The sequence below is a fragment of the Canis lupus genome, chromosome 11 (genome assembly GCF_048164855.1).
Source record: "Canis lupus baileyi chromosome 11, mCanLup2.hap1, whole genome shotgun sequence".
Classification (NCBI taxonomy): Eukaryota; Metazoa; Chordata; class Mammalia; order Carnivora; family Canidae; genus Canis; species Canis lupus.
The window spans coordinates 70,267,855-70,292,026 of NC_132848.1; the positions used below are offsets into that span (position 1 = coordinate 70,267,855).

The 24,172-nt window shown below is 49.5% G+C and overlaps 1 protein-coding gene and 1 long non-coding RNA gene across 2 annotated transcripts in view; one reads left to right on the plus strand and one right to left on the minus strand.

Annotated features, from left to right (window-relative positions):
* Positions 1 to 8,220, plus strand: part of PLEK (pleckstrin) — a 25,139-nt gene extending 16,919 nt beyond the window's left edge. Inside the window, exons 7-9 of the mRNA XM_072768649.1 lie at positions 4,480 to 4,566; positions 5,423 to 5,492; positions 6,602 to 8,220. Of these exons, the coding sequence (XP_072624750.1) occupies positions 4,480 to 4,566; positions 5,423 to 5,492; positions 6,602 to 6,738 (294 nt within the window). The 3' untranslated portion in view covers positions 6,739 to 8,220. The remainder of the gene's footprint in view (positions 1 to 4,479; positions 4,567 to 5,422; positions 5,493 to 6,601) is intronic.
* LOC140600413 (uncharacterized) lies at positions 2,141 to 2,942 on the minus strand. Its single transcript, XR_012003684.1, has 2 exons — positions 2,453 to 2,942; positions 2,141 to 2,310 (listed from the first exon to the last, which is right to left on the minus strand). It is a non-coding gene; the product is annotated as an uncharacterized lncRNA (long non-coding RNA).
* Positions 8,221 to 24,172: the final 15,952 nt, after the last annotated feature.

The window sequence follows — 24,172 nt, forward strand, 5'->3', positions numbered from 1 at the left end:
ACCCGTCGTGGGGCAGAGTGGCCCGGAAACAAGGAGAAGCCAGCGTGCCCCCGGCAGCGGGGGATCATGATCTGGATTGTGGGGGGACGGCGGGAGCCGGGCGGGCCAGCTCCGGAGCCCCACTGTCCCGGGAGCAGGGACGCCGCGGGTCTGCGGGCTCGGCTGCCGTCGGGGGAGGCCGCGGCCGGCTGGGCGAGCCCGGGGGGCGGCAGCTGCCAAGGCCGGGGGGCCGGGGCAGGGGGATGCGAGGGCGGGGGCTGAGGAGAAGTCGGGGCTGGCCACGGTGAAAGCTGATCCCGCACCTGGTGCCAGAGAAAGGCGGGCCCTGGGGCTGTGCTGGGGAGAGCCGTCTGCGGGCAGCTCGCGGGCTGCAGGGGAGAAGCCGCGGGCTTGGGCTCACTCTTAAAAACAGGAACCCGGGATGGGGTCGGCATGAGGTGTAGACACGGACTTGGAGTTCCTCAAGGGAAGCGGGGCGCCCGTTGGAAGACTCCCCTTCACAGCAGGTTTTGAGAGTTCAGGGCCCTGAGAGAACTAGAGCAAGGGCTTGCAAAAGAACGTGCAGGGGATCCTAACGACGTCGGTGCCCCGGTGACCGCCCACCAGGTTAGAGGGAAAGGGAGGACCGGGCCGCCTCCGATACGGAAGGCTCTGGCCAGGGCCTGTGCGCCGAGTTCGCCCGTCGCCAGCAACCTCCGGGCCTGCCCAACGTTGCCGTGTTCCCGGCTCTTTGATTATAGGAGCCACAAGGTGGACTTTTTATTTTTTAAAGATTCTTATTTATTTATTCATGAGAGATAGAGATAGAGGGAGAGGCAGAGACCCAGGCAGAGGGAGAGGCAGGCTCCGTGCCGGGAGCCCGACGTGGGACTCGATCCCGGGACCCCAGGGTCACGCCCTGGGCCGAAGGCGGTGCTAAACCGCTGCGCCACCCGGGCTGCCCCAGAAGGTGGATGTTAAGACAAGAGGAGCTTGGGAAGGAATTCTGTGATTTCCCTATTTTCCCGATTCCGCCTGTAACTCTATCTTGCTGTCAACTGCGACTTCCTTGGGTTGGTTGATGGGACGAGGCTTAGTCTAGAGTCGAGGGAGCCCTGAGGAGACTGACCGTGAAGGCTGAACGCGGGTAGACGAAGTCTGGGCTGGACGGATGTCAGGTCTGGGCGAAGCACCCCAGGCCATACCCCGGGTGGTCGAGACATGGTTATCTGAGTGTGTGTGGAAGACAGTGGGGACGGGAAGTAGGCTTGCTTCTGGGCTCTTCTTCGCCTTCCTCTACCTGACCTTTGATAACTACAATTTAGCCGCAGCTAGCCCACTTGGCACACATTTGAATCCTCCAGGGATCTGTTAAAAATTCACCCCAGGCCAATTAGGTCGGAGTCTCCGGATTTCAGAGCTCTGCAAATGATTCTGATGTGTGGGGCCAAGGCTGAGAACCACAGAGCTGGCCTTTTTCTTAAAAGCTGGCCTTTTTCTTTATTTAAAGAGTCATCCCTCTTAGCCACCTTTTAACAGAAAACAGAAATCTATGTGCATTCGGAAATTTTGCTCTTTTACAATATCATTTCCCCTAATTTCGGGGAGTGGGGAGGGACAGGGAACAGAAACCTCTTCTATTTTGGTTGACGGCCTGCCTCCTTTAACGTTTGCATCCTCTTAGCTCGGGAGTTTATAACCTGGTTCCTATCAGACTCACCTGAGGGGATTAAAAAAAATTCTTCGAGTATCATGAAGAGAAACTGCTCTGTGTCTGCTCCTGGGAGTTGGCCAGGGTTAACGTGTGTAGGAGGCTCATGATGAAAAAGGACACCTGAGTCCCACACCTCACAGGTGGGAAGTGGCTGTGTCCAACTGGAGGTCAGTCCTCCCCCCATTCTTCCTACTTCCCCCGTCCCAGAGGAAATAATTCTACTCGGGGGATGTGGCAAGTTTGAGGATGAATGATAGTGATTTATGTTCAACGTAATCCCTTTAATCTAATTCATTCTTTTATGAAAGAATGAATAAAATATCTCATTTGTCAACCATATGTAGGTTTTCTGATGAGGAAGGACAATGCATTATGTGTTTTTCTCCTATCTGTTGCGTAGTTCAGCATCCTTGGTCTGTAATAGATAATGAACCTTTGTAGAGAAAATTTTGAAAGATATTTTATGTATTTATTCATGAGAGACACAGAAAGGGAGGCAGAGACCCAGGCAGAGGGAGAAGCAGGCTCGCTGCAGGGAGCCCGATGTGGGACTCGATCCCAGGACCCCGGGAAGGTCCCGAAGGCAGACGCTCAACCACGGAGCCACCCGGGTGTCCCTGTAGAGCAAATTAAATTAAATATAAGTAGCTGGAAGATCCACAACAATTCTCCGAAACCCCAGGCATTCATTCACACATGCCTTAACCCCTCCCAGAAATACTCATTAAATGAAAGACGACCCGATCCCCACTTACTAACATTAAACTTCTCCATGCGTCCCATCATCGATGTCAGGGAGGGCTTGACGGCGATCGGCAGTTGGCCAGGGTTGGCTGATTTCACATCCTCCTGTTACCTCCCTCTTCCACGATTCATAAGAACTTGTCATTCCCCCAGTGGTGGCATGAGAGACCCTGAAGTGTGTGTCCACAGGTCCACAGGAGGAAATGGCGTCAGGCAGAAACTTTAGTAATCTCGTCTCACGGGCAACATTAGCCAAGGCAAAGGGCAAGAATTCAGTAAAGGGATTTTAGAAGTCGATGCTTTGCAGAAGTATTTTTGGATATGATGTATGCAGAGAAACAGCCTGTGTCCTCCCATAGGACTCTGTAGCTTCCTGGCTCCATCCTTCAAGCAAGTAAAAGCCTCTTTGGAGGGGAGCTCCTTGACCGAGTGCTTGGCCAAATAACCGAGGCCCATTCGTGGCAGCTCCCTTTAAACTCCTCTGACCTGGTGTTATGAAGGACGCATTGTTTGCTAAAACCACAAATGCTTCACTTTTCCCTATATGAGCACGTGGAAAGTATTGGAAGATTTGTATACGTGCCTGCCAACACGTGGGGCTTGAGAATGAACGAATAAAACGCGGCATATTGGCAAGATGGAAACTATACATCTTCTAGTCTAATACATATATATACACCTATTATATAGCTCCTGGAGATATTTAAGTCATTTGAACTTTCCATGGGAAATCAGGTTTTCCGTGACATTTTAAAAATCTTGAGAAACTGGGTACTTCAAGGCAATTACGCACAAACATGAAGCAGCTTCTGGGGTGAGAGTCCCCGTGCCAGGCCCAGGGCTGGGCGCCGGGGGAACAAAGGTAAACCAGACACGAACCCCACTGACCGAACTCACGGTCTGAACGCCGTCGTCCTGTTTCGGAGGCCCAGGGCCTCCTCGCCTTCATCACGTCTGTCCCGGTGCGGATTTCTTCCCATTTCCGCTGCCGCCGCCCGATGCTAGTCCCTAGTGATTCTACGTGGATGCTCGCGATCGCTTCCCGATGACCTTCTGTTTACCTTCTCCGCTTTCCCCTGGCTTAGCTTTCCCCTGGCCCGCTGGCCGGCCCTCCGTGAGGCCGCCACGTTAATCTTCCTAAAATGTGACTTCCCGCCTCTGACTCAGAAGCTATCAGCAACGACCCTCACCTTGTGCCTTAGAGTCTCTTTCCCTTTCCCGAATTTGCCTCTGCCGTTCCCCGGCACCCCCGTGCGCTAGCCGTCCCGGTCTCAGTCACCAGAGTCTGCATACGCCTGGCAGGTTCCCACTGCTGCGTCTTTGTTGTCAGGTCGTCCCACCTCCTTCTCACCCATCCGACTCCCGTGGGTCCTCTGGGGGTAAGTCCAGATCTTAATGAGTCTCTTTGACCCCCCAAACCCACAATTACATATCCCACATTTAATTCCCTTGAAATCCATTATCCGTACCAATTACTGCAGTTGGACATTTGCTAGTTTATTCGTCTACATGGGTTGTAAACTCTCTGAAGAGGAGGGCTATGTCCTAACCTCTGCATCGCCCCTTGGATGTCCGTACCTTGGCACAGCACCATCACATATAATACTGAAGCGGGAAGACAATCTTAGCAGCAACTAATCCAGGAGGCACATGAGGAGCTCAGTTGGCTAAGCAACTGGTTCTTGGTTTCCGTCAGATCGTGATCTTGGGGTCCTGGGATCGAGCCCCGCTGCAGGCTCTGGGCTCAGTGTGGAGTCTCCTTGTCCCTCTCCCTCTGTTCCTCCTCCCAGGTGTGCTCTCTCTCTTCCTCATAAATAAAGTCTTTAAAAACAAAAAGAAACAACTAATCCATAATATCCCAACACCCGAATTGTTCACTGGTCCTAGTGCTATCTCCCTGGCAAAGACCTGGGTTGGGGCCTGGTTCTGGTGGTGGGGTTAATATTTTACCTGTTTTTTGTTTGTTTCAAGTGCACTAAGACTTATTACAGAGCGATTCCAGGAACTCATCATTCCTTTTCTTCTATTGATCCTGAACACAGGGGCACAGGAGGAAAAACTGGAAAGTGAGGAAGTTTATTCTGAGAGAAGACCCTGCCTACCTGCACTACTACGACCCCGCCGCCGGGGTGAGGGCCTGTGGGCAACAAACCCGTTGCGCTCAAAGCCTCCACTGCGTCTGCTAGCTGTGCTTCCTGTTCTCCTTTCTGCTTGTTTCTCTCCCCATTTTTTTTTAACCCTCCCATGTCTTCTTCTCCGACCCTCCTCTACCTTCTCCTCTCCCCTCTCACTGGGAAGGTGTGAGGCCTTATGCTTTGAGACCAGCATAAGCTCAGGGCTGAAAGAAAATATCACCGTATTGTCATTTATTTTGGTCAACTCAACATAATTTTTGCTTTGTTTGTCCCAATCCGATATTTTCAGAGGAACTCAACCAGTCCAAGTCATGTTTTCATGGGCAAAAAAGTGATGATTCCTCCTCTGGGCCGGTTTGGATGAGAGTATTGAGTGAGTCACAGCCATTTGGGCTGTTGGCAACTCAGAAGAGGGCCTTTTCCTTAATAAAAGAGGCCAAGTCTAAGGTGTAAAGACAGCTCCATCGGGGGTGGGTGTCAGCCTCCGATCGCAGGGCAGAGCTCCTTGATTCCCTCCTGCGAGGGTTAGGCCGCTGTGTCAGGTGCATGGGGCCAAAGAATTCTGGAAACATGCAACAGCTCGATCATGCAACATGGCGATGTGGTCTCTCCACCTGCCCTTCACCTTCCTCCAGAAATGGAACTTGGATTGGCTTGTGTCTCTTCATCCAGCCTCCCCGAGTGAAGTGGGGGGGTCAGGGATCTGGAAGGGGCTTTCTTCGGCCTCCTTCTGTTCTTACCCATTTTGATGCCCTAATCTGTGCCGGGGGGGTCTGGGCGGCTTCCGAGCCCACAGGATGAGGTGGATTCGTACACTGGAAACCTAACGAGGGGCTCGTCTCTTCTCCAGGGAGAAGAACCTCTGGGAGCAATTCACTTGAGAGGCTGTGTCGTGACTTCCGTGGAGAGCAACCCAGATGGTAAGAATGAAGTTTTGTTTGAGAGACGTGTGTCTGCCGAGGCTTCCTTCCCACCCCTGGCCGTCCGGAGCCAACAGCAATCCTCAATCAATCAATCAATCCCTTAGGGAGGACCCTGGACGCGTGCAGACCAGGGATCTCCCACAGCAAGCAGGGTCTGTGCAGTAGTGAGGGGCACCTGCCTGCGGTTGATTAGTGGCAAGATCTTGGGTGAATCACTTAACGCATCTGGGCCTTAGCTCCTCCTCTGGAATGAGGGGTCACCTGACAGGTCGCAAGTCTATGGTGTGGTGTGCGGAATAATGGTGCCGGTGCAGGCGGACTTCACCGGGGGCAGGTGGTTTAGACATCCCGGCCCTGGGTTTACTGCATCATTTTGGGTCTATGGTGCTACAGAGGCTGATGGGGAAAACACTACAGCTGCAAAAGCTAGATTTTCACTACCCCTGGGTATGCTCACCGTCCTCTCCTGATACAATTATGATTTCTTATTTGATGTGGATGTTTTAATCACACTCTTGGCCAGTTCGCTATTTTTTGATGTTTCAGCAGAGACTCTAACTTAGACCGTGATAAAAACAAGGCTGTCCCGGCGGTCCTGGGAGTGGGTCTACGTTTTTTGTTTTGTTTTTGTTTTTGTTTTTAATTTTAAGATATTTGAGTCAGCTCTTGGTTTATATTATGAGCAGAGGGAAAGTATTCAGTAGGCACCATGTGAGGTACTCATTAGAGATGGCTGATGTGCAAAAGTGAGAAATCTAGTTTGCTTGTAAAGGATAAAAGGAAATGTTTGTCCTTGAGTATTTTACTCATTTCTTTTTTTAAAATTTTTTTAAATTTTTAATTTTTTTTTATTTTACTCCTTTCTTAAGCACACTCACACTCACACAAGCACACAAGCATACTCTGTACCTATCTGTATAAATACTACATACTTATAATTATACAATGACTATATATGATCACACAGGGATGGTGAATCTGCAAACCACACACTTCATTCTCTCAGAACACTGAAAACATTAAGATTGCATCCCTCGCCAAAGGAGGGAGGGCTGGGCGGCCTTTCTGGGGCACCTGCGCCGTAATTCACTGTCTTTTTTCACCAGTCAGGAAGAGTGAAGAAGAGAACCTCTTTGAGATCATCACGGCTGATGAAGTTCACTATTTCTTGCAAGCGGCCACCCCCAAGGAGCGCACCGAGTGGATCAAAGCCATCCAGGTGGCCTCCCGGACTGGGAAGTGAGACTATTCCTGCAGCTCATCGTCATTCTCCCGAAGGAACCCGATGAATTAGCTTGGTCCGGGACCTGTCCACTTCTGGGGACAAATCAACGAGGAAGGCCCCAGGGTTGTGCAGGGTTTTGTCTGCAGAGGCTCTGAATGTAACTAACCACACGCCGCGTCCTGTTCCCCCGCGCCGACACACGGCTCCCTGAAGCCTCTCTGTGGCCCCCACGCAGATATAATAAGCTGTGCGGCCTGGCCCCACTGCTTAAGCTCCCCAGGCCCGAGCTTCAAAACCCAAAGCCCTGATATGCCACCAGCCGGGGAAGTGGAAATGCCTCTAGTCGCCCAGTGGGAGCGTGTCACTGCTGTGGGCTCAATCTTGGCCTTCAGAAGGCGATGCAGTGGGGACCGGGGTCTGCTCGGGGGGTCTCGGCACAAACCTCCTGTTCTCGTTTGCCACCTTCTCCTCCTCTTTGCAGTTAGATCATCTATCACGAAGAGCTTCCTTCTTTCCTCACTCTGACCCAAAACTTCCCCAAAGGGAGCGCCACAGTGGCCGCTTTTAGGTGGAAGCCTTCCATCACTAACTATGACCTGGAGAGTCCCATCTTCTGGGAAAATGACCCAAGGAAGCCAGGAGCAGCCGGGGGTCTTTGCGGCGCCCGGAGGCACGGCCCACTGCCACCCGAGGCGGGTCTGAGACGGGGCCATGCTCGTCCCCTTCCAGAGCGTTTCCCTACCATCGGTTGGAATTAGGACGGGGGACTCCAGTCCTTGAGGTTCTGTTTCGATTGAATGTTTGTAGGAAAAGGCATCGGATGGGTCACCAGGGGGGTGAGGGGCCTGGGGGCCTGGCTGGCTGACGTTTACCCCCCAAGTTCCAGAGGCTTCGGGGGCTGGATTGAAAGCCGCCAGACTGGGCTTATACGAAGGGAGCGTTGAGATGACCTACGTCTACACAGAACTCGCAGAGGTGGCCGTCCGCGCTGTGCGGCGCCTCCAATTCTTGGGTCAACGATAACTGTGGTTGTTTCTGAGCTTTGGGCACCAGCCTGCTTGGCCTCTTCAGGGCCTCGTGAACCGATTACCAACCGGAGCGGTCTGACCCAGGTTCACTTTGGGTACCCGCCCTCCACCTTGACCCTGCCCACCAACCAGGGATTCTCACCCCGAAATGAGGAAAAAAACAAAACCCCAGGTGCGTGTGTAAAGGTGCATTTTCCAATTTCAGATTTCTGAGTTTAAGGGTCTCGTGAGAAAAGGAGTGCAGATTTTTCCTGATTCTATCAAGTCCTCTCTTTCCCTCTCCCGGTTGCACATAACGTCCGTGAGGCTGTTCCTACTCCCAGATTGTCGTCTCAACGGCCTGGGCGTAGAAGGTCACCTTTCCTCCGGTTCTTTAGCAAGCACAGTAGGTTTTCTACATTCAGTGTCAAAAGTATTTATTAATATGGACTCAACTTTATGTTTTGAAATAAACGTGACCGTGTTCAGCGTCTCTTTGGTGTGATGGTTCTGATGTTTTTCACCGAGGACTCTCCTTTTCTACAACCCACTTCCTGAGGGTAATACCTCGCACGTCAGCTCGATGACTTTAGAACATTAAAACAACAACAACAAAAAAACCAAAACACAAACAAAAAACACAACAAAATCAGTCTATTCCAGGGAATAATAATACAAATACGGGGGGAATGAAGACTAAGTATCACTAATTTTTAATTCACAAGACCTTGATTATAATGCTCGGGCAAGCAGAAGCATCTATAAATGGCCAGCGACTATGAAGGACACAGAAAACTCTCTACTTTAGGGGAAAATGAGTTTCCTACAGAAGGGCTGCTATGTATGGTTGAGCGAGATGTGCACGGATTTAACCCCAGAAGTGCAGCTTAGGCGACGGTCGCTCCTTGGGATTTGCATGACACGCTCTGCGAATGTGTACCCAGTGGTGCGTGGACAAGTCAAAGCGTCATTATGGCTTCCCAAGGCGGGCGGTTGGTTCTTCCTGGTGAAAGGGAAGTGTCCCTGGCCAAAGTGGATTTTTAGAGTGTAGCCCTAGGCGGGTGGAGAATACAGTGCTGGCCGCGGATGTCCAGTGTCTCTCCTAGACAGACAGGCAGACAGACACATACCGCGGCTAACGCTCCACCGGCAGGGCCCGGCTTTCAAAATGAGGAACTTGCTTAGATTAAAAATAACGAGCAGTTTCCCGGTGCTCGTTCGTAGACATCAGAAAAAGCTAAGGGGGCCTGGGTGGGTCACTGGGTTAAGCGTCTGACTCTTGATTTCAGCTCAGGTCATGAAATCGAGCCCCACGTCAGGCTGTGCAGTCAGTGCGGAGTCTCCTTGAGATTCTCTCTCCTCCTCCCCTCTGCCCCTCCCTCTGCTCTTTCTCTCTCTAAATAAATAAATAAAATCCTAAAAAAATTAAAAAAAAAAAAGGAAAGAAAAAGCTAAACAGAGCATGGACATCATTTCCTTTGGATTTTGGGGAAAAAGTCTACCGTGGACAAAAACTCCCCTGTTGCCACCCTACGTCCGCTGTAGGGTAAAAGAAAACCATGGATGGAACTATTTAAGATTCCAGGCTCCATTTCCTGTCCTACTCTGAAAATGTAGAGTTTTGAAAAGTCGCCAGAGTGGATTAGGGGGTATGGGAGAGAGAAGGGTGGGGGACACAGAAAGTTGGGAGAAGCCTGCTTTACAAGACAAACTGAGCTTGGAGTGAGGGCCCTCGGCGGTTGGGCTCCACTGGGGCAGGCGGGAGGGGAGGCCGAGGGCGCCGGGAGGAGGCCGTGGTTGTCCCCGGGGGTGTGGGGCCCGGCGCTGGCGTGTGCAGGGCCACGCGGGGCCTCACTGCCTTGGCCGCCTGTCCGACTTACCTGCTCTCTTGTTTTTTAAGGCCTGAGCTAAGACTAAGGGGCGTCCTTGGGACTAGCGGTCGTGCCAGCTGAGCGTCCCCTGGCACGTGTGGGCTCCCTGCACCCCTCGAAGCCCTTTCTCCCGTGTGCCTGAAGCTGCCCGTGGCCGTCCGGGTCCCGGGCCCCATGGCAGTGGCTGTCAGCCTCCGGTCCGGGTCCCAGTGGCAGGTGGAGTCTTCCCTGAACCTGTGCCCGAGCCTTAGCTCCGGGGATTCTGATTCTGCGTGTGTGCACGCGGGCGGGGACGGTGGGGTGGGGGCTACGTTTGCACTTGTACTTTTTTAAACAATAAGGCATGGCTAGCTGTCGCCGACATCCGCTGTGTCGCTGCCAGGAGGCTCCTGGGACCCCACGGCCCAGGGCTCAGGCGCCGAGGCACTAGTGCGGGGCCCAGCAAGCCTCGCCAGGTGGCTCCCGCCCTTCCTCTTGCCCGCTGTCGCCGGTCCCTGCCAACGTCTCCCCCAGCCTAGGCCGCAGACAACGCTTGGCTTCTCTTGGCCTCATTGTCCCTGCAAGATCCGACTCGGTGCTTCCCCCGCGCCTCCCTCTTCGTCCTCCCCTCACTTCCAGGTAGACGCCGAGCCTGGGGGTTTCGCTCCCACCTGTCCGGACGTCTGCTCATTCGGTGTCGGTTGAAGACCCCAACCATCCTCCCTGTTTTAGGGTTTGTGATCTTTGGGGTCAGAGAAGTGTTTGTGTTTTGCAGCTGTTTCAGAAGTGCCCCCTGCCACTTAGTGCGGCGCTCGCTGGGGCTGACGGGCGCTCAGCGAGCCAGGGACAGTCACCACCAGACGGCTCAGGGCCGGCCCGAGCTCCGCAGGTGTCCGCAGGTGTGGCAGCAAGCTCTCGGGGCTCTCCGCTGTCACTCGCCTGCCCACGTCCCTTGCAGGGAGGGCTTCCTACCGTTCGTGATCGCCCCAGCAGGTTTACGCCACGTTACTCCCGTTTAACGGAAGAGACAACGGTGGCACCGAGGGGTGAAGGGACTGGTCCAAGGTCGCACGGCTGGCACTGTCGGGAGGGGGGGTTCTAGCCCCATTCGGCCGCCCGAGTTCGAACTCTCAGTCCCCGCCGTAAGGGTCCCCCTTGTAGTAAGAGACGGAGTTTAGTTCGTGCGACCGCGTGTGCCGGGAGCTTTGGCACATCCACACCCCTTGCCCCCCAGCTGTACGGGGCCGATGCTGCAGGGAGCCAAGGGTGATCACATCGCCCTAGACCCGCGGCCGGCCGTGCAACAGGACTCAGATCCAGGTCTGAACAGCCTCTGGATCCGTCTGGGCCCCGCTCTGTCCCCGGTTGTGTTGGGTTCCCACGGCCCGCGGGCTGTCGCCCCGACGCAGACGTGCCCTGCCCACCCCCCTCCCCCCTGATGCCCCACCAGCTGCAGTGACGTCTCCCGCCAGGCCAGGCCACAGCCAGCCTCAGCCCCGGGCTCTAGGCTCTTCTTTGCTTAAAGGAGATTTTATTCTCTAACACACTCACACACTCACACACACATTACAGACACTTGCACACTCGTATGTGTACTTACAACTTTTAAAACCCCGGGGTGCCTGGGTGACGCAGGCGGTTCAGCGTCTGAGCCTTGGCGCCCACCGTTGCACAGAGAGCGAGCCCTGCCTCGGCTCCAGGCTCATCGTGGAGTCCGCTTGGGTTTCTCCCTCCCCCCCGTCCCCCTCTCCCCCCACATGTTCTTTCTCTCTCGAAGATAAGGACGTGATTTTTTTTTTTAAGCCCTGAGAGCACTGGATGCACGCACGGGCACAAAAACTTGCAGAGGAGCAGCCAAAAGCCTTCCCCCTTCCCTCGTCCTGGGGGGCTCGAGGTGAAGAGCTCAGTTGGGAATTAGGGAGATCGTTTCTTTGGGGACAGCAGTTGTGACGCAGCGTGGAGGCTTCCTCTCCATCCCGTGGGGGCGGTGTGTGGGTGCTCCCCGCACCCCCAGCAGGCCCCGAGGGGCTCCAAGGAGCTACCCACGGCGATCCGTGCCGCCCGGACGCTGCCGGTGGGTCTTGCCTGGCGGCTGTGGCCCGTGGGCGCCCTGGTGGGAGGGACGGGGAGGGGGCCGCTCCGAAAATGGCCCGGCCAGGGCTCCAGGGGAGAGGGGGTCACGTAGGCCTCAGGATCCTGCCTCAAAAACAGGCCATCGGATGCTCAGAGGCTGAAGGGGAAACGGCCAGCAGCGGCACCAGGGCAGGGCAGCCTAACGTCAGGGTCAGGGTGGCAGTGTCCCTGCAAAATGTTCCTTTCAAAATGAGGAACTTGCTTAGATTAAAAATTATGGGCAAGGTGGCAGGACCCCACCACCAGGCGCCAGCGGAGTGAACCCTCTCTTGTGCCTCGTGTCTCCGAGCGGATGCAAGCAGGGCTGGAGGCACAGGGCAGGGAAATGGAGAGGCCGGTGCCACGTGGCCCCCTTCCCTCTGCAGACCCCCAGTCCCGTGGGCCTGACCCATGGGAAACAGACTCCCCCCCAGTCGAAATAGGGTTCAGAGGGAACAGCACGGATGGCCACGTTTTAATTAGCCAGCTGAGATGGCTCTGCGCCTTGGCCGGGGTATTATCTCGGAGATGCTGGGACATCCGATGGCACCTGCTGGGGGCCGCGCATGGTGGGGAAGGCCCAGCTCCGCAGACCGGAGTCGAGCGGAAACAAGGCCTGCTCTGATCGCCTCCTGGGCGTCTGGCTTCTCAGCTCCACGGCCACGCAGCTGCTAGGACGGCAGGCGGTGCTCAGGGAGGCTGCTCCCCACGCAGCCCCGGCCCCCCGCCCCCCGAACGTGCTGGATCACCCTCCCCAGCCCTCGGGGTGGCCTGTTGGTTCGTGACCGGTTCCGCCCTGAGCTTTCCACTGTGGGGGGGACCCTCCCGGGCTCCCTTCTCTGCCGGCGACCAGATGCTCGCTGTGGCCGCATGTGGCCCCGAGCGCTAGACCGTGGCCGGGCCAAGCGGAGCCGTGCTGTCGGCGAAGAAGACTTCCTAGATTTCAAAGGCGTGGGACAAAAAAACAAAAAACAAACAAACAAACAAAAAAAAAACCGCTTGCGACTACCCCATGAAGACATTCTTTATTGCTTGTTGAAGAGGTATTATTTTTATTAAAGTGGGTAGAGTAAAAGATCTCATTAGAAGTAATTTCTTTTTTTTTTTAAAGGGAAGTTTTTTTTTTTAAATTTTTATTTATTTATGATAGTCACACAGAGAGAGAGAGAGGCAGAGACACAGGCAGAGAGAAGCAGGCTCCATGCACCAGGAGCCCGATATGGGATTCGATCCCGGGTCTCCAGGATTGCGCCCTGGGCCAAAGGCAGGGGCTAAACCGCTGCGCCACCCAGGGATCCCTCATTAGAAGTAATTTCATCGTTTCTTTTCACTGTTTAACATAGGGCTGTCAGAAAAACGTGAAATGGTGCACGAGGCTCACGTCTGTGGCTTGTGTTATGTTTTTATCGGGTAATGGGGCTCCAGAGAGTAGTCTTTTTATCAGTCTGGATGGTTCCTAAAGTGAGGATGTCAAAAACGTGGAGCAGATCCTACAGCCAATTGACGATGGTGGCATGACGTGAGCAAGTAATACACGTTTGCTGTTTCACGCCTCTGGGGCTTGGGGTTGCTTGTTCTTGCCGTATTAATGCCCTCACCGACCTGATTGGGGTCGACGTGGAAAAAGAAAGGCAAACAGAAGGGAGCATCCCGAATATTTTATCCTCTGAAATGTCCCCAAACGTCCACTTGGCTTCTTTAGACTCTTCATCTCCATGACCAACAATCAGAAATACCAGAATCTTTTAGGATTTTCCTAAAAGATCCTTTTAAACGGACTCTGGTCTCATCGTCATTCAGAAGGACAATGGCAACTCCAACATCACTGTGCGGATTTTTCTTTTTTGTCAATGTCCCGACACCCAAGGAAGACCACTTTCTGGTTGTGTCGTCTTTGTAAATGAGGTCAACAGAGGTCAGAAGACTCGTGCCCCAGTCTGGTCATTTGCTTCCTGCCACAGTGACCCTTGGATAAACAGCCTGCTCTTTCAGTTAAGCCTCCTTTCCTGTTTCTTTTGCTCCCTGGGCCTCTCTACAGGGTGTTTGTGCTAAGGGTCCTACAAGCGCATCCTGATGACAGCGTGAAGGGTACACAGAGCTGGACGTCTCCGGGAGAACAGGGGCACTCAAGCCTATGGTCATAATCCAAGGAAGAGAGGACAGAGTCACACCAGTGAGGGTGAGGCCAGTAAAAGTCCATTTGAGGGATCCCTGGGTGGCGCAGAGGTTTGGCGCCTGCCTTTGGCCCAGGGCGCGATCCTGGAGACCCGGGATCGAATCCCACGTCAGGCTCCCGGTGCATGGAGCCTGCTTCTCCCTCTGCCTATGTCTCTGCCTCTCTCTCTCTCTCTCTCTGTGACTATCATAAAAAATTTTAAAAAAATTTTAAAAAAGTCAATTTCAGTCACCAAACAAATATTTACGGAAGGTACACCATATATCAGAAACTGAGCCAGGATAAGTAGCTGAGCCTTACTCTCTACCCTCAAAGAGCTCTTAAGGTGATGTCTTCAACATTTTGTGATTGCTGAGTGCTGTGATGTGCAGATGAAGAAGGGGAAACGGGCTGTGCAGAGGAGCCTTCCTAGAAATGCTGGACAACTGAGAGAAGTGGTTTTTTTTTTTTTTTTTTTTGAGTGAAGTCTTGAAGGATGAATAGGGTTTTCCAGGCAAAGAAAAGAAGAGAAAGATTTAGGGATCCCTGGGTGGCCCAGCGGTTGAGCGCCTGCCTTCGGGCGTGATCCTGGGGTCCCAGGATCAAGTCCCACATCAGGTCCCTGCAAGGAGCCTGCTTCTCCCTCGGCCTGTGTCTCTGCCTCTCTCTCTCTCTCTCTCTGTCTCTCATGAATAAATAAAATCTTTAAGAAAAAAAAAGAGAGAAGAGAAAGATTTGAGAGATACTTAAGGGGCAGAATCAAGAAGAAGAAAGATGGTCATTTCATTGAAGAGTGTAAGGAATAAAAGAACAGCCCAGTTAGTGGGAAAAAAGGATGTACGTAGATAAAAAACAAACACTGAGTTTAGAATCCTAGTTAGGAATCTGGGGGCAGCTGCTCACTGGTGGTGAGGGATCTACGGGACTGGAGCAAAGAAGAAAGTTCAAGGCTTTTAGATTTCAGAGTCAAGAACTCGTCTATGGGTACTTGAAATGGTGATAATGGATGAGGATGCCTGGGGAGAAAAAGAGCCCATGCATTCATTCACTCACACGTTCACTATGTACTGAGGGTCTACAACATGGAAAATGGAGAAATGTGAGATCAACTTGGGCAGATGTGTATTTTTAAAAAAAAGCAAGAATGTACTTTTCTTTTAAGAAATTTGATTGTTTAGGGGAAGTGATCAATAGCTGATAATTGGATGGAAAACTAAGAGAACACTTCTTGAGGATGAGAGAGACATGCTGGAGTTGAAAATTTAGTTGAATTTTACCCACATTTGAAAAAAAAAAAAGCTTTTCAGCAACAAGAGAACTATAACAAAAATTTCATTGGTTGTACACACAGCTATTAACATTATTAACATTTGCTGAAGTTTCAATCATATTTATTAATGTAATTTTTCCCTTTTCCCATGTTATCTGATTCTTCTGTCTGGCAAATAATGAATCTAGGAGACGCGTGCTTCAAAAGAAGTTGACTGGACAAACTTTAATTGACCATCTCCTGCGGGGTTATGTGGGCACAGAAAAGTCAAGACTCCATCAGGCTCTCTGGGACTCAGCATCTGTCTATAAAGATTAATGCTGGAAAATTGGACATCCACATGCAGAAGAATGAAACTAGACCACTCTCTTTCACCATACACAAAGATAAACTCAAAATGGATGAAAGATCTAAATGTGAGACAAGATTCCATCAAAATCCTAGAGAAGAACACAGGCAACACCCTTTTTGAACTCGGCCATAGTAACTTCTTGCAAGATACATCCACAAAGGCAAAAGAAACAAAAGCAAAAATGAACTATTGGGACTTCATCAAGATAAGAAGCTTTTGCACAGCAAAGGATACAGTCAACAAAACTCAAAGACAACCTACAGAATGGGAGAAGATATTTGCAAATGACATATCAGATAAAGGGCTAGTTTCCAAGATCTATAAAGAACTTATTAAACTCAACACCAAAGAAACAAACAATCCAATCATGAAATGGGCAAAAGACATGAACAGAAATCTCACAGAGGAAGACATAGACATGGCCAACATGCATATGAGAAAATGCTCTGCATCACTTGCCATCAGGGAAATACAAATCAAAACTACAATGAGATCCCACCTCACACCAGTGAGAATGGGGAAAATTAACAAGGCAGGAAACAACAAATGTTGGAGAGGATGCGGAGAAAAGGGAGCCCTCCTACACTGTTGGTGGGAATGTGAACTGGTGCAGCCACTCTGGAAAACTGTGTGGAGGTTCCTCAAACAGTTAAAAATAGACCTGCCCTACGACCCAGCAATTGCACTGTTGGGGATTTACCCCAAAGATACAAATGCAATGAAACGCCGGGACACCTGCACCCCGATGTTTCTAGCAGCAATGGCCACTATAGCCAAACTGTGGAAGGAGCCTCGGTGCCTCCTGGAGTAAGGAGCCTCCAACGAAAGATGAATGGATAAAGAAGATGTGGTTTATGTATACAATGGAATATTACTCAGCTATTAGAAATGACAAATACCCACCATTTGCTTCAACGTGGATGGAACTGGAGGGTATTATGCTGAGTGAAGTAAGTCAGTCGGAGAAGGACAAACATTATATGTTCTCATTCATTTGGGGAATATAAATAATAGTGAAAGGGAAAATAAGGGAAGGGAGAAGAAATGTGTGGGAAATATCAGAAAGGGAGACAGAACGTAAAGACTGCTAACTCTGGGAAACGAACTAGGGGTGGTAGAAGGGGAGGAGGGCGGGGGGTGGGAGTGAATGGGTGACGGGCACTGGGTGTTATTCTGTATGTTAGTAAATTGAACACCAATAAAAAAAAAATAAAGATTAATGCTCATGAACTGCACAGATGATCACTGTGATGAGATTATATTTCCATTTGCAGAAAATCTCTTAACAAGTAAGAAAGTGGAGACGTTAAGGAAAGTCTAGAAAACTGACTTGAGGCTTGATTTGTGCCACATGAACAACAAAAGAATTTGAGCTTTCTCTTTCCTTGTAGGCAAGTGGTTTATTAAAGGGAGACTGGACAGAGGGAGCTTGTAGGACAGGGACTCAAAGGACAGGGATATCAGTTGGGGACTATTGTAGCCTCTCTGTATGGGAGGGGATAGTGGGTGGGTGGCAGAGACAAGGATGAGCACGGCTATGTCAAAGGAAGAATCCACAGATGGTAGGGACTGAGTAAGACGGTGAGCATTAGGAGGTACTCGGGGAGAACTGTAGGGTCTTGGTCCTGGGAGGAGAGCAGTTCCTTAATAGAAAAAGAAAAGTCCTGGAGTGACGGTGGGTTTGGGACATGAGTCTGAAGACAAGGAGGGGGGGCGGGAGATGCAGGACTCTGCTTAGACTCATGAGCAAAGGAGTGAGAGCTGACGTTCAAGGAGATGTGTTCACCAAAGGAGGATATGTAGAATGAAGACCTCGATACGGCTTTATCGCAAACCACCCGGAGGAACCATGGTGCGGGTTGGGAGCAGAAAGAGGAGCCAGCAAAGGGATTGGTCAAGATGCGGTTTATAGAAGATGACTGTCAGAGGCCTTAGGGAAAAGGATGATTCTAAAAGAAAAAGGAAGTGGTCAATAGTGTCAAATGCACAGAGCTTAAGAAAGCTGAAGCCTCAAAAAGGCAGTTGGGTTTGGTGTTAAAGCGCCCCGATGACCTTCAAGGGAGCAGTTTCAGAAGGAGGTCAAGGGGGAACATCACAGCACAGAGACAATGGGGTGAGAGGGTGAGTAGTAGCGGGGGAAGCATTGATGGCAGACTATTCGTTCTAGAAGTTTGTTACAGTGAGTCATAGAGCAGGGAATTGGTTTGCAGCTTCCAGAAATAGTAGGTCACCCATTTGATCAGGAGGACCGTATACATTGGAGCCCACGCGGTGCTTGTTCACGGCGAGGTGAATAAGGCAGGCACGATCCCCAGTATTACAGAGCTTGCATTTTAAGTGTCGAGGGATGGTCTGTAAACCATGAGGACAACTTCAGATCTTGAAAGTGCTATGGATGAAAATAAAACAAGGCACTTTCCTGTCGGTGGACATAGATCCCGAGGCAGGACTGAGAGCTGTATATTCGAGCAACAGAAAGGATAGGTATATGGTGCTTGATAAACTTGGGGCAGTCTATAGGACACATCCAAGAGACCCAGGGAAGGACTTTGGATCTTAGTTTACACGCAAGAGGACAGACACCATTGCTGGATTTTCAAAAAGGAGGTGACATGATCCGATTTACAACTTTCAAATTCTCTTTGGCTGCTTTGTGAAGAATGGACCATTGAAGAAAGCAAGAGTTCAAGCTTGGACACCTGAGGAGCTGCTGAATTTTTCAGGCAAGTAGTGAGTGTGGCTTAGACCAGACTGGTAGCCCTGGAAGTGGAGAGAAGGGGTCAGATTTGGGCCACGTTTTGGTGGTAAAATCATAAGATGTGCTAAGTGACATTGAGGATAAAAGGAAAAAGCAAGTACGGGATGACCCCTAGGTCTTTGGCCGGGAGGGACTGCATAAACAGTAAAACCATTTGCTGATGTGGGAAGACTGGAGGCGGCGCAGATGTGGCGTGTGGTAGGGTGGCGAGAATCCGGGGTTTCGTCGTACTCATATGTGATAAGTTTTGAGTCATCCAAGTAGAGGTGGGGTTCGGCGGGGTGGTTAGAACCAAGTGAAAGATTTTTTTTTCCCCTACTGAGAAGGACTGCATATTTGTAAGTCATGGGCTGAGGGCAGGAATATACTGGAGAGAAGAAGAGAGGAGGAAAATGAGAAAGGGAGGTTTTGGAGGGAGCAAGGAAGGATTGGATCATGGGCCGGATACTGGGTTGCCATGGAAAGCAGGAGGGACGCCATTGAGGCAGAGAAGGACACATGGATGCATGTAGCAAGGTCTTTTAGAGGCTGATGGGAGAGAGAAGACAGGGCTTAGGCTGAATGCCTTCTGACATCTCTCTGAAGCGAGTGATGAAGCCGCTCAGGGGGATTTGAGTGAGAGGAACGGTTGGAGCCTGAGGACAGTGGAGGCTTGGAGTAGACATTTGGAGACTCAGTTGACAGTAGAGAGCATCAGTCTCTAGGAGTGCAAGGAGCGACAGAAGCCCTTGACACCCATCAGAGTCCTCGGTGACCTTAAGGCAGGGATGAGGAACCCGAAGGGCATGAGTCAGGCTGGGGTGGTGGCTCCAGTGGCAGGTGTGGGATAGAGAAGTCCCCGCTGTACGTGGCGGGCCTAAGGGGTTAGGCTCCTGATGCAGACAAGAGGCGGGGAGCGTGTGCAGCAGCGTAGAGATGTGGAAGTGTAAGTACGAGTGGGGACCCCAGACCGCAGTGTCAGCCTCCCCTGGGAGTCTCTTTCGGAGAGCCGGGGTTCCAACCCAGATCTCTGAGTCAGATCATGAAGTTTAACTAGTTTCCTGGATGATGTCCTGTGTGTATTAAAAAAGTTTTTAAAAGATTTTCACTTATTTATTCATGAGAGATATAGTGAGAGAGAGAGAGAGAGAGAGAGGCAGAGACACAGGCCGAGGGAGAAGCAGGCTCCACGCAGGGAACCTGACGTGGGACTCGATCCCGGCACCCGGGGGTCACGCCCTGGGCTGAAGGCAGAGGCTCAACTGCTGAGCCCCCCGGGCGTCCCTAGAAACAGTTGTTACAGGAGAGTATTTAGAAAATAGGAAAGAATCTAGTGCTTTGAAGAGAGAATGCTCTCATAAAACCATTTACATTTTATCACATGAAAGTGTACCTGTGAGAGTGTTTGTAAGACATTTGCCTTGTAGATTATAAAAATATGTCCATTAATAGAAGTTGGGGTTTTCACTCTTGTTGGGAGGTTGATAATTATACTGTTCCTTGTTACCGTGAAAACAACCTGACCAATTGTTTTTCATTCATTTAATTAATATCCATTCAAAATACTTATTAACTACCATGTACCAGGCACGGTCTCAGCTGCTGATCTCATTGAGTTACATAAATTATAATGTGGTGATAATTATTGCATAAAAATTCAGCTAATAAGAATGAAAGGGTTGAGGGTCAGTGGCCAGTGGTGCTCTAGGGAGAGGAGTCAGGGAGGTCTTCTCCAGTAAGATGACACTGAAGCAGAGACCTAAAGGCAGAGAGTGAGCCGGGTTGGTATCTGGCGGGGGGGGGGGGGGGGGGGCAGCATTTCAGATAGAGAGAACAGCAAGTTCCAAGGCCATGAGGCGACAGTATGCTTGAAGAACGTCAAGGAGGCCAGGATGGCAAAAGCAAAATATGAGTGGGAGGAGGAGCATAAAAACATCCTGAAGGTATGACCAAAGCAACAGTTGGGTCCAGGTCATACAGGAGCATTTAAGGAAATACCACAAATAGGTAAAGATTTCCATGCAATAGGTTCTATAAACTCTCTGGCATTTTTTTCAATTCCTGAGCAACAGTCTCTCCAATGAGATAAATTGGATCTGTCCGTCTATTGGACACTTAGATGACCTCCACATCGTTTGAACCAGAGGTCACAATCATCCTATTATTTGACCTGTCAGTGGCACCTGACATCATGGATCCCTCCAACTTCCTCACAGCATTTCACTTTACTCCTTAGTTTTCCCCTCACTAATCAGTTACTGGCTCTTTTTCACCCTTTTCCACCTCTGAATGATGGAATATCTCAGGGCTAAGTCCTTGGATCACATCTTCATCTAGTTAATCCTATGCCGTAAAAAGTCTTTAACTTTTCTTTTTAAAGATTTCGTGTATTTATTCATGAGAGACACGGAGAGAGAGGCAGAGACACAGGGTGAGGGAGAAGCAGGCTCCATGCGGGGAGCCCGATGCGGGACTCGATCCCGGGACTCTGGGGTCACGCCCTGAGCCCAAGGCAGATGCTCAGCCATTGAGCCACCTGGGCGTCCCTTGAACTTTTTAATATAAACTGATGAAAATGATTATGATCAAGCGGACCAAAATGATTATGTTCCTGTGATGGTTGGTGTTAATGCCTAACTTATTACCAAACTTAATTCCAAGACAAAATACTTTGCAAGGATATAATACATACAGATGTTCATTAGAGTTCATCGAGAATACTCTGTCCTTAAAATAAAATATGGAAAACACTGTGGAGGTACTCCTTGGAACGAAATATGGCCCCATTGCCTAATATCCAGACAGTTCTATGCTCTGCTTAATAAATTGGCTGCACAGTGTGGTAGCAGCAATCGAATGACTTAGTTCTGCAAAATGTTGAAGAGATTGCTTGATCTGTGAAAACAAAACGAAATAATCAAATTGTTTTATGCCATTAAAAAAAAATGACCAGGAAGATCAGATCAAAGACTTGGTCATCTGCTTAGTATTTTGACTCATCGTACTGAATATAATCTTGCATGGGCGTTCATAGGTGGTTACAGAAACATGTCACATGTAACCTACTCATTCTTAGTAAATTGTGTCGAAGAAATTCAACTGGTGGAAAATAATGTGACCCACTTTGCTGCACTGAAGTCAGTTTCCGGAAATAGAAATCATGGTACAAAGTAAAATTGCGATGCTAAGAGCTAAATTTCAAAAAGTTCTCTGACCTCGACTTAATGGAAAAGAGCTGAGATTATCCTTTTTTACCATCTAACTGAGTATTAATGGTGTGGAAAATCAATAAAAAGGAAAGTTACTAAATGCAGTTAAACAAGAGCTTAAAAAAAAAACCAAACAAAATGAAGTGATTTCAGAAGAGCAGAATTTTACAAAAATCTTGAGAATGGCTAGCCATAAAAACCATGGTGCAAAGCTTGTGTCCATATTTGGAAGTATCTGTAGTTGTGATTGGCTGATTTCACCATGAATAAAAATAATCTCTCTTACCTAAATGATTTGAGACTAAATTCTGCTTCGCAAACTATATAAAAAAAATACAAACCTGACATTGACAGCTTAGTGAGGAAGAAAATGCATGATATTTTAGTTCCAAATTTCATTAAAAAAGGAAAATGCAATTTAACAGTGGTGATATTTAAAGGAGAGTATAACTGTGCCTTTCCAAGTGTATGACCATTTTCCTGGTTAGACTTGGAGGAGAGCTAGATCTGTTACAGAAGCAATGGGAGAGTGAGAATAAGGTAATGCTCCTTTTTGGACGTTCTTTGAGATTCACAGTGAGACAACATTTTTTTTTTAATTGGGGTTCAATTTGCCAGCATATAGCATAACACCCAGTGCTCATCCCATCAAGTGCCCCCCTCGGTGCCCGTCATCAGTCACCCCCACCCCCCGCCCACCTCCCCTTCTACCACCCCTTGTTCGTTTCTCAGAGTTAGGAGTCTTTCATGTCCTGTCTCCCTTTCTGATATTTCCCACTCATTTTCCCTCCTTTCCCCTTTATTCCCTTTCACTATTTTTTATATTCCCCAAATGAATGAGACCATATAATGTTTGTCCTTCTCCGATTGACTTACTTCACTCAGCATCATACCCTCCAGTTCCATCCACGTCTGAGACAACATTCTTAAAATCTAGTTAATGGGAGAGAAAAGAGGCTTACATTTTTCTAAGTCTTGCAAGCCGAGATCATAGAGTTAATGTAAAGAAGAGACTTCTGCTGGGATGGCCAGCTGGGGAGGCTAGAGCACAGAAAGGGGGGTGGTGGTCAGAACCTGCCCATTCTAGTTCTGGGGTTATGGGAAAAGGCAGAGAGAAAGAAGCAGGAGGAATAGACGTGTGTTGGGGGATTTTCCAACTTGGGCCTTAGTGCAAAGAATGGGAAGATTCAGATAAATGGAAGGGAGAGTGACTTTCCCTGCTCACAGTTCAAGATTCCAAAGGGGACTTTTGTGTGGAGGCTCCAGGCCAATATGGGTGAACCGGCATAGCCAAGAGAGCTGGTGAGCATGGCCAAGAAGAGAGCTGCTCTCGTTTAGACACGAAGCCTCGGTTGGCTCTATACCGAGAGCCAGGGTGCTTGTCCTCACGCTGCCGTGGCAGGAGCAGTGGGCCTCACAGCAGAGTTGAAGGGGGAGCTACAGGCTATGAGACCATACAGGAAGCAATAGCTGCAGGCAGGCCTGGTCAGCATGGGACAGCGGAGAGAGGCCCACGTGTGCAGCCTTGTAGGGCAGCAGTAGAGGCTAGGGGAAGTCCAGGCCATAAGACCAGCTGATGACAGGAGAATAAATGTCATATGACCTCTTTGGGTGAAAATGACGTGAATCCCTCTGCCCCCAGTGCTCTTCACCAATTTAAACAACGACAGGATAGAGAACAATGGAATTTCAAGGCAGTGAGCATTTCTCTCAAAAGTTTGATGTTTAATGATACTTTATGTCACTGGGTTGGTCTAAGGTTTGAAATGGATTGAATAGTAAGCTTTTTTTTTTTTTTCCTCTGCGGAAACTCAGAGGTTGGAGGCTTGCCGGGAATACCTGATCAGCTATATCAGCTAAAAAAGGAAAAACACTTCTATATGTGTGTATGTTGTATAAGAAAACCCATGAGAATATTCAGGATAATTCAATATTTATATTTTTCAATTTGTATTCCATTTCATTTTCAAAATAAAACTTCCAGTATTATATAAATGTATATGAGATTACGTGCATAAGCCATAATTTTATAAAAATAAGGCAAATTTGATTATCTTTCCTCAGCTGACTTTTTTAAAGATTTTATTTATTTATTTGAGAGAGAAAGAGTGAAAGCACGGGGAGGGGCAGAGAGAAAGGGCCCCATGCCCAGGGCTCGATCCCAGGACCTAAGCTGAAGGCAGGTGTTTAACCTACTGAGCCACCCATGCGCCCCTCCTCGGCTGACTTTTCTTATATTCAGCTTGCTCCATTCCTGTTTATTGCCAGCTTGGACTCTGAAGGCATTTGAGGTTTATGCATTTCTATAAAGAAATCAAATGACTCTTTAGGAACTTCTTGACTCTGAAGGGAACACAAAGGCAGGAGCAGAAAAAAATACTCACATCCTAAACTCACACATTGAAACATTGAAAGGATCTTTTAGTAATCCCATGAAAAATGAACACAAATCCAATTAAAAATACACATACACAGGTTTGTCAAGAATGGATTTGCCTTATTCCATAGGGATTTAGAGGAAGGTTAAACATTATATGGTTCCTTACAAAAGTAAGCCTTATTTTTTTTTTTAAAGTGGACTGAGAAAATTCGAAAAGTAAAGTAATAGTTTTAGTTAAAATCTAAATTTGGTTAAAAAAGGGGCCCCTGGGTGGCTCAATTGGTTAAACATCCACCTTTTGATTTTGGCTCAGGTCATGATCTCAGGGTCATGAGATGGAGCCCTGTGTTGGGCTCCAGGCTGGGTGTGGAGTCTGCTGA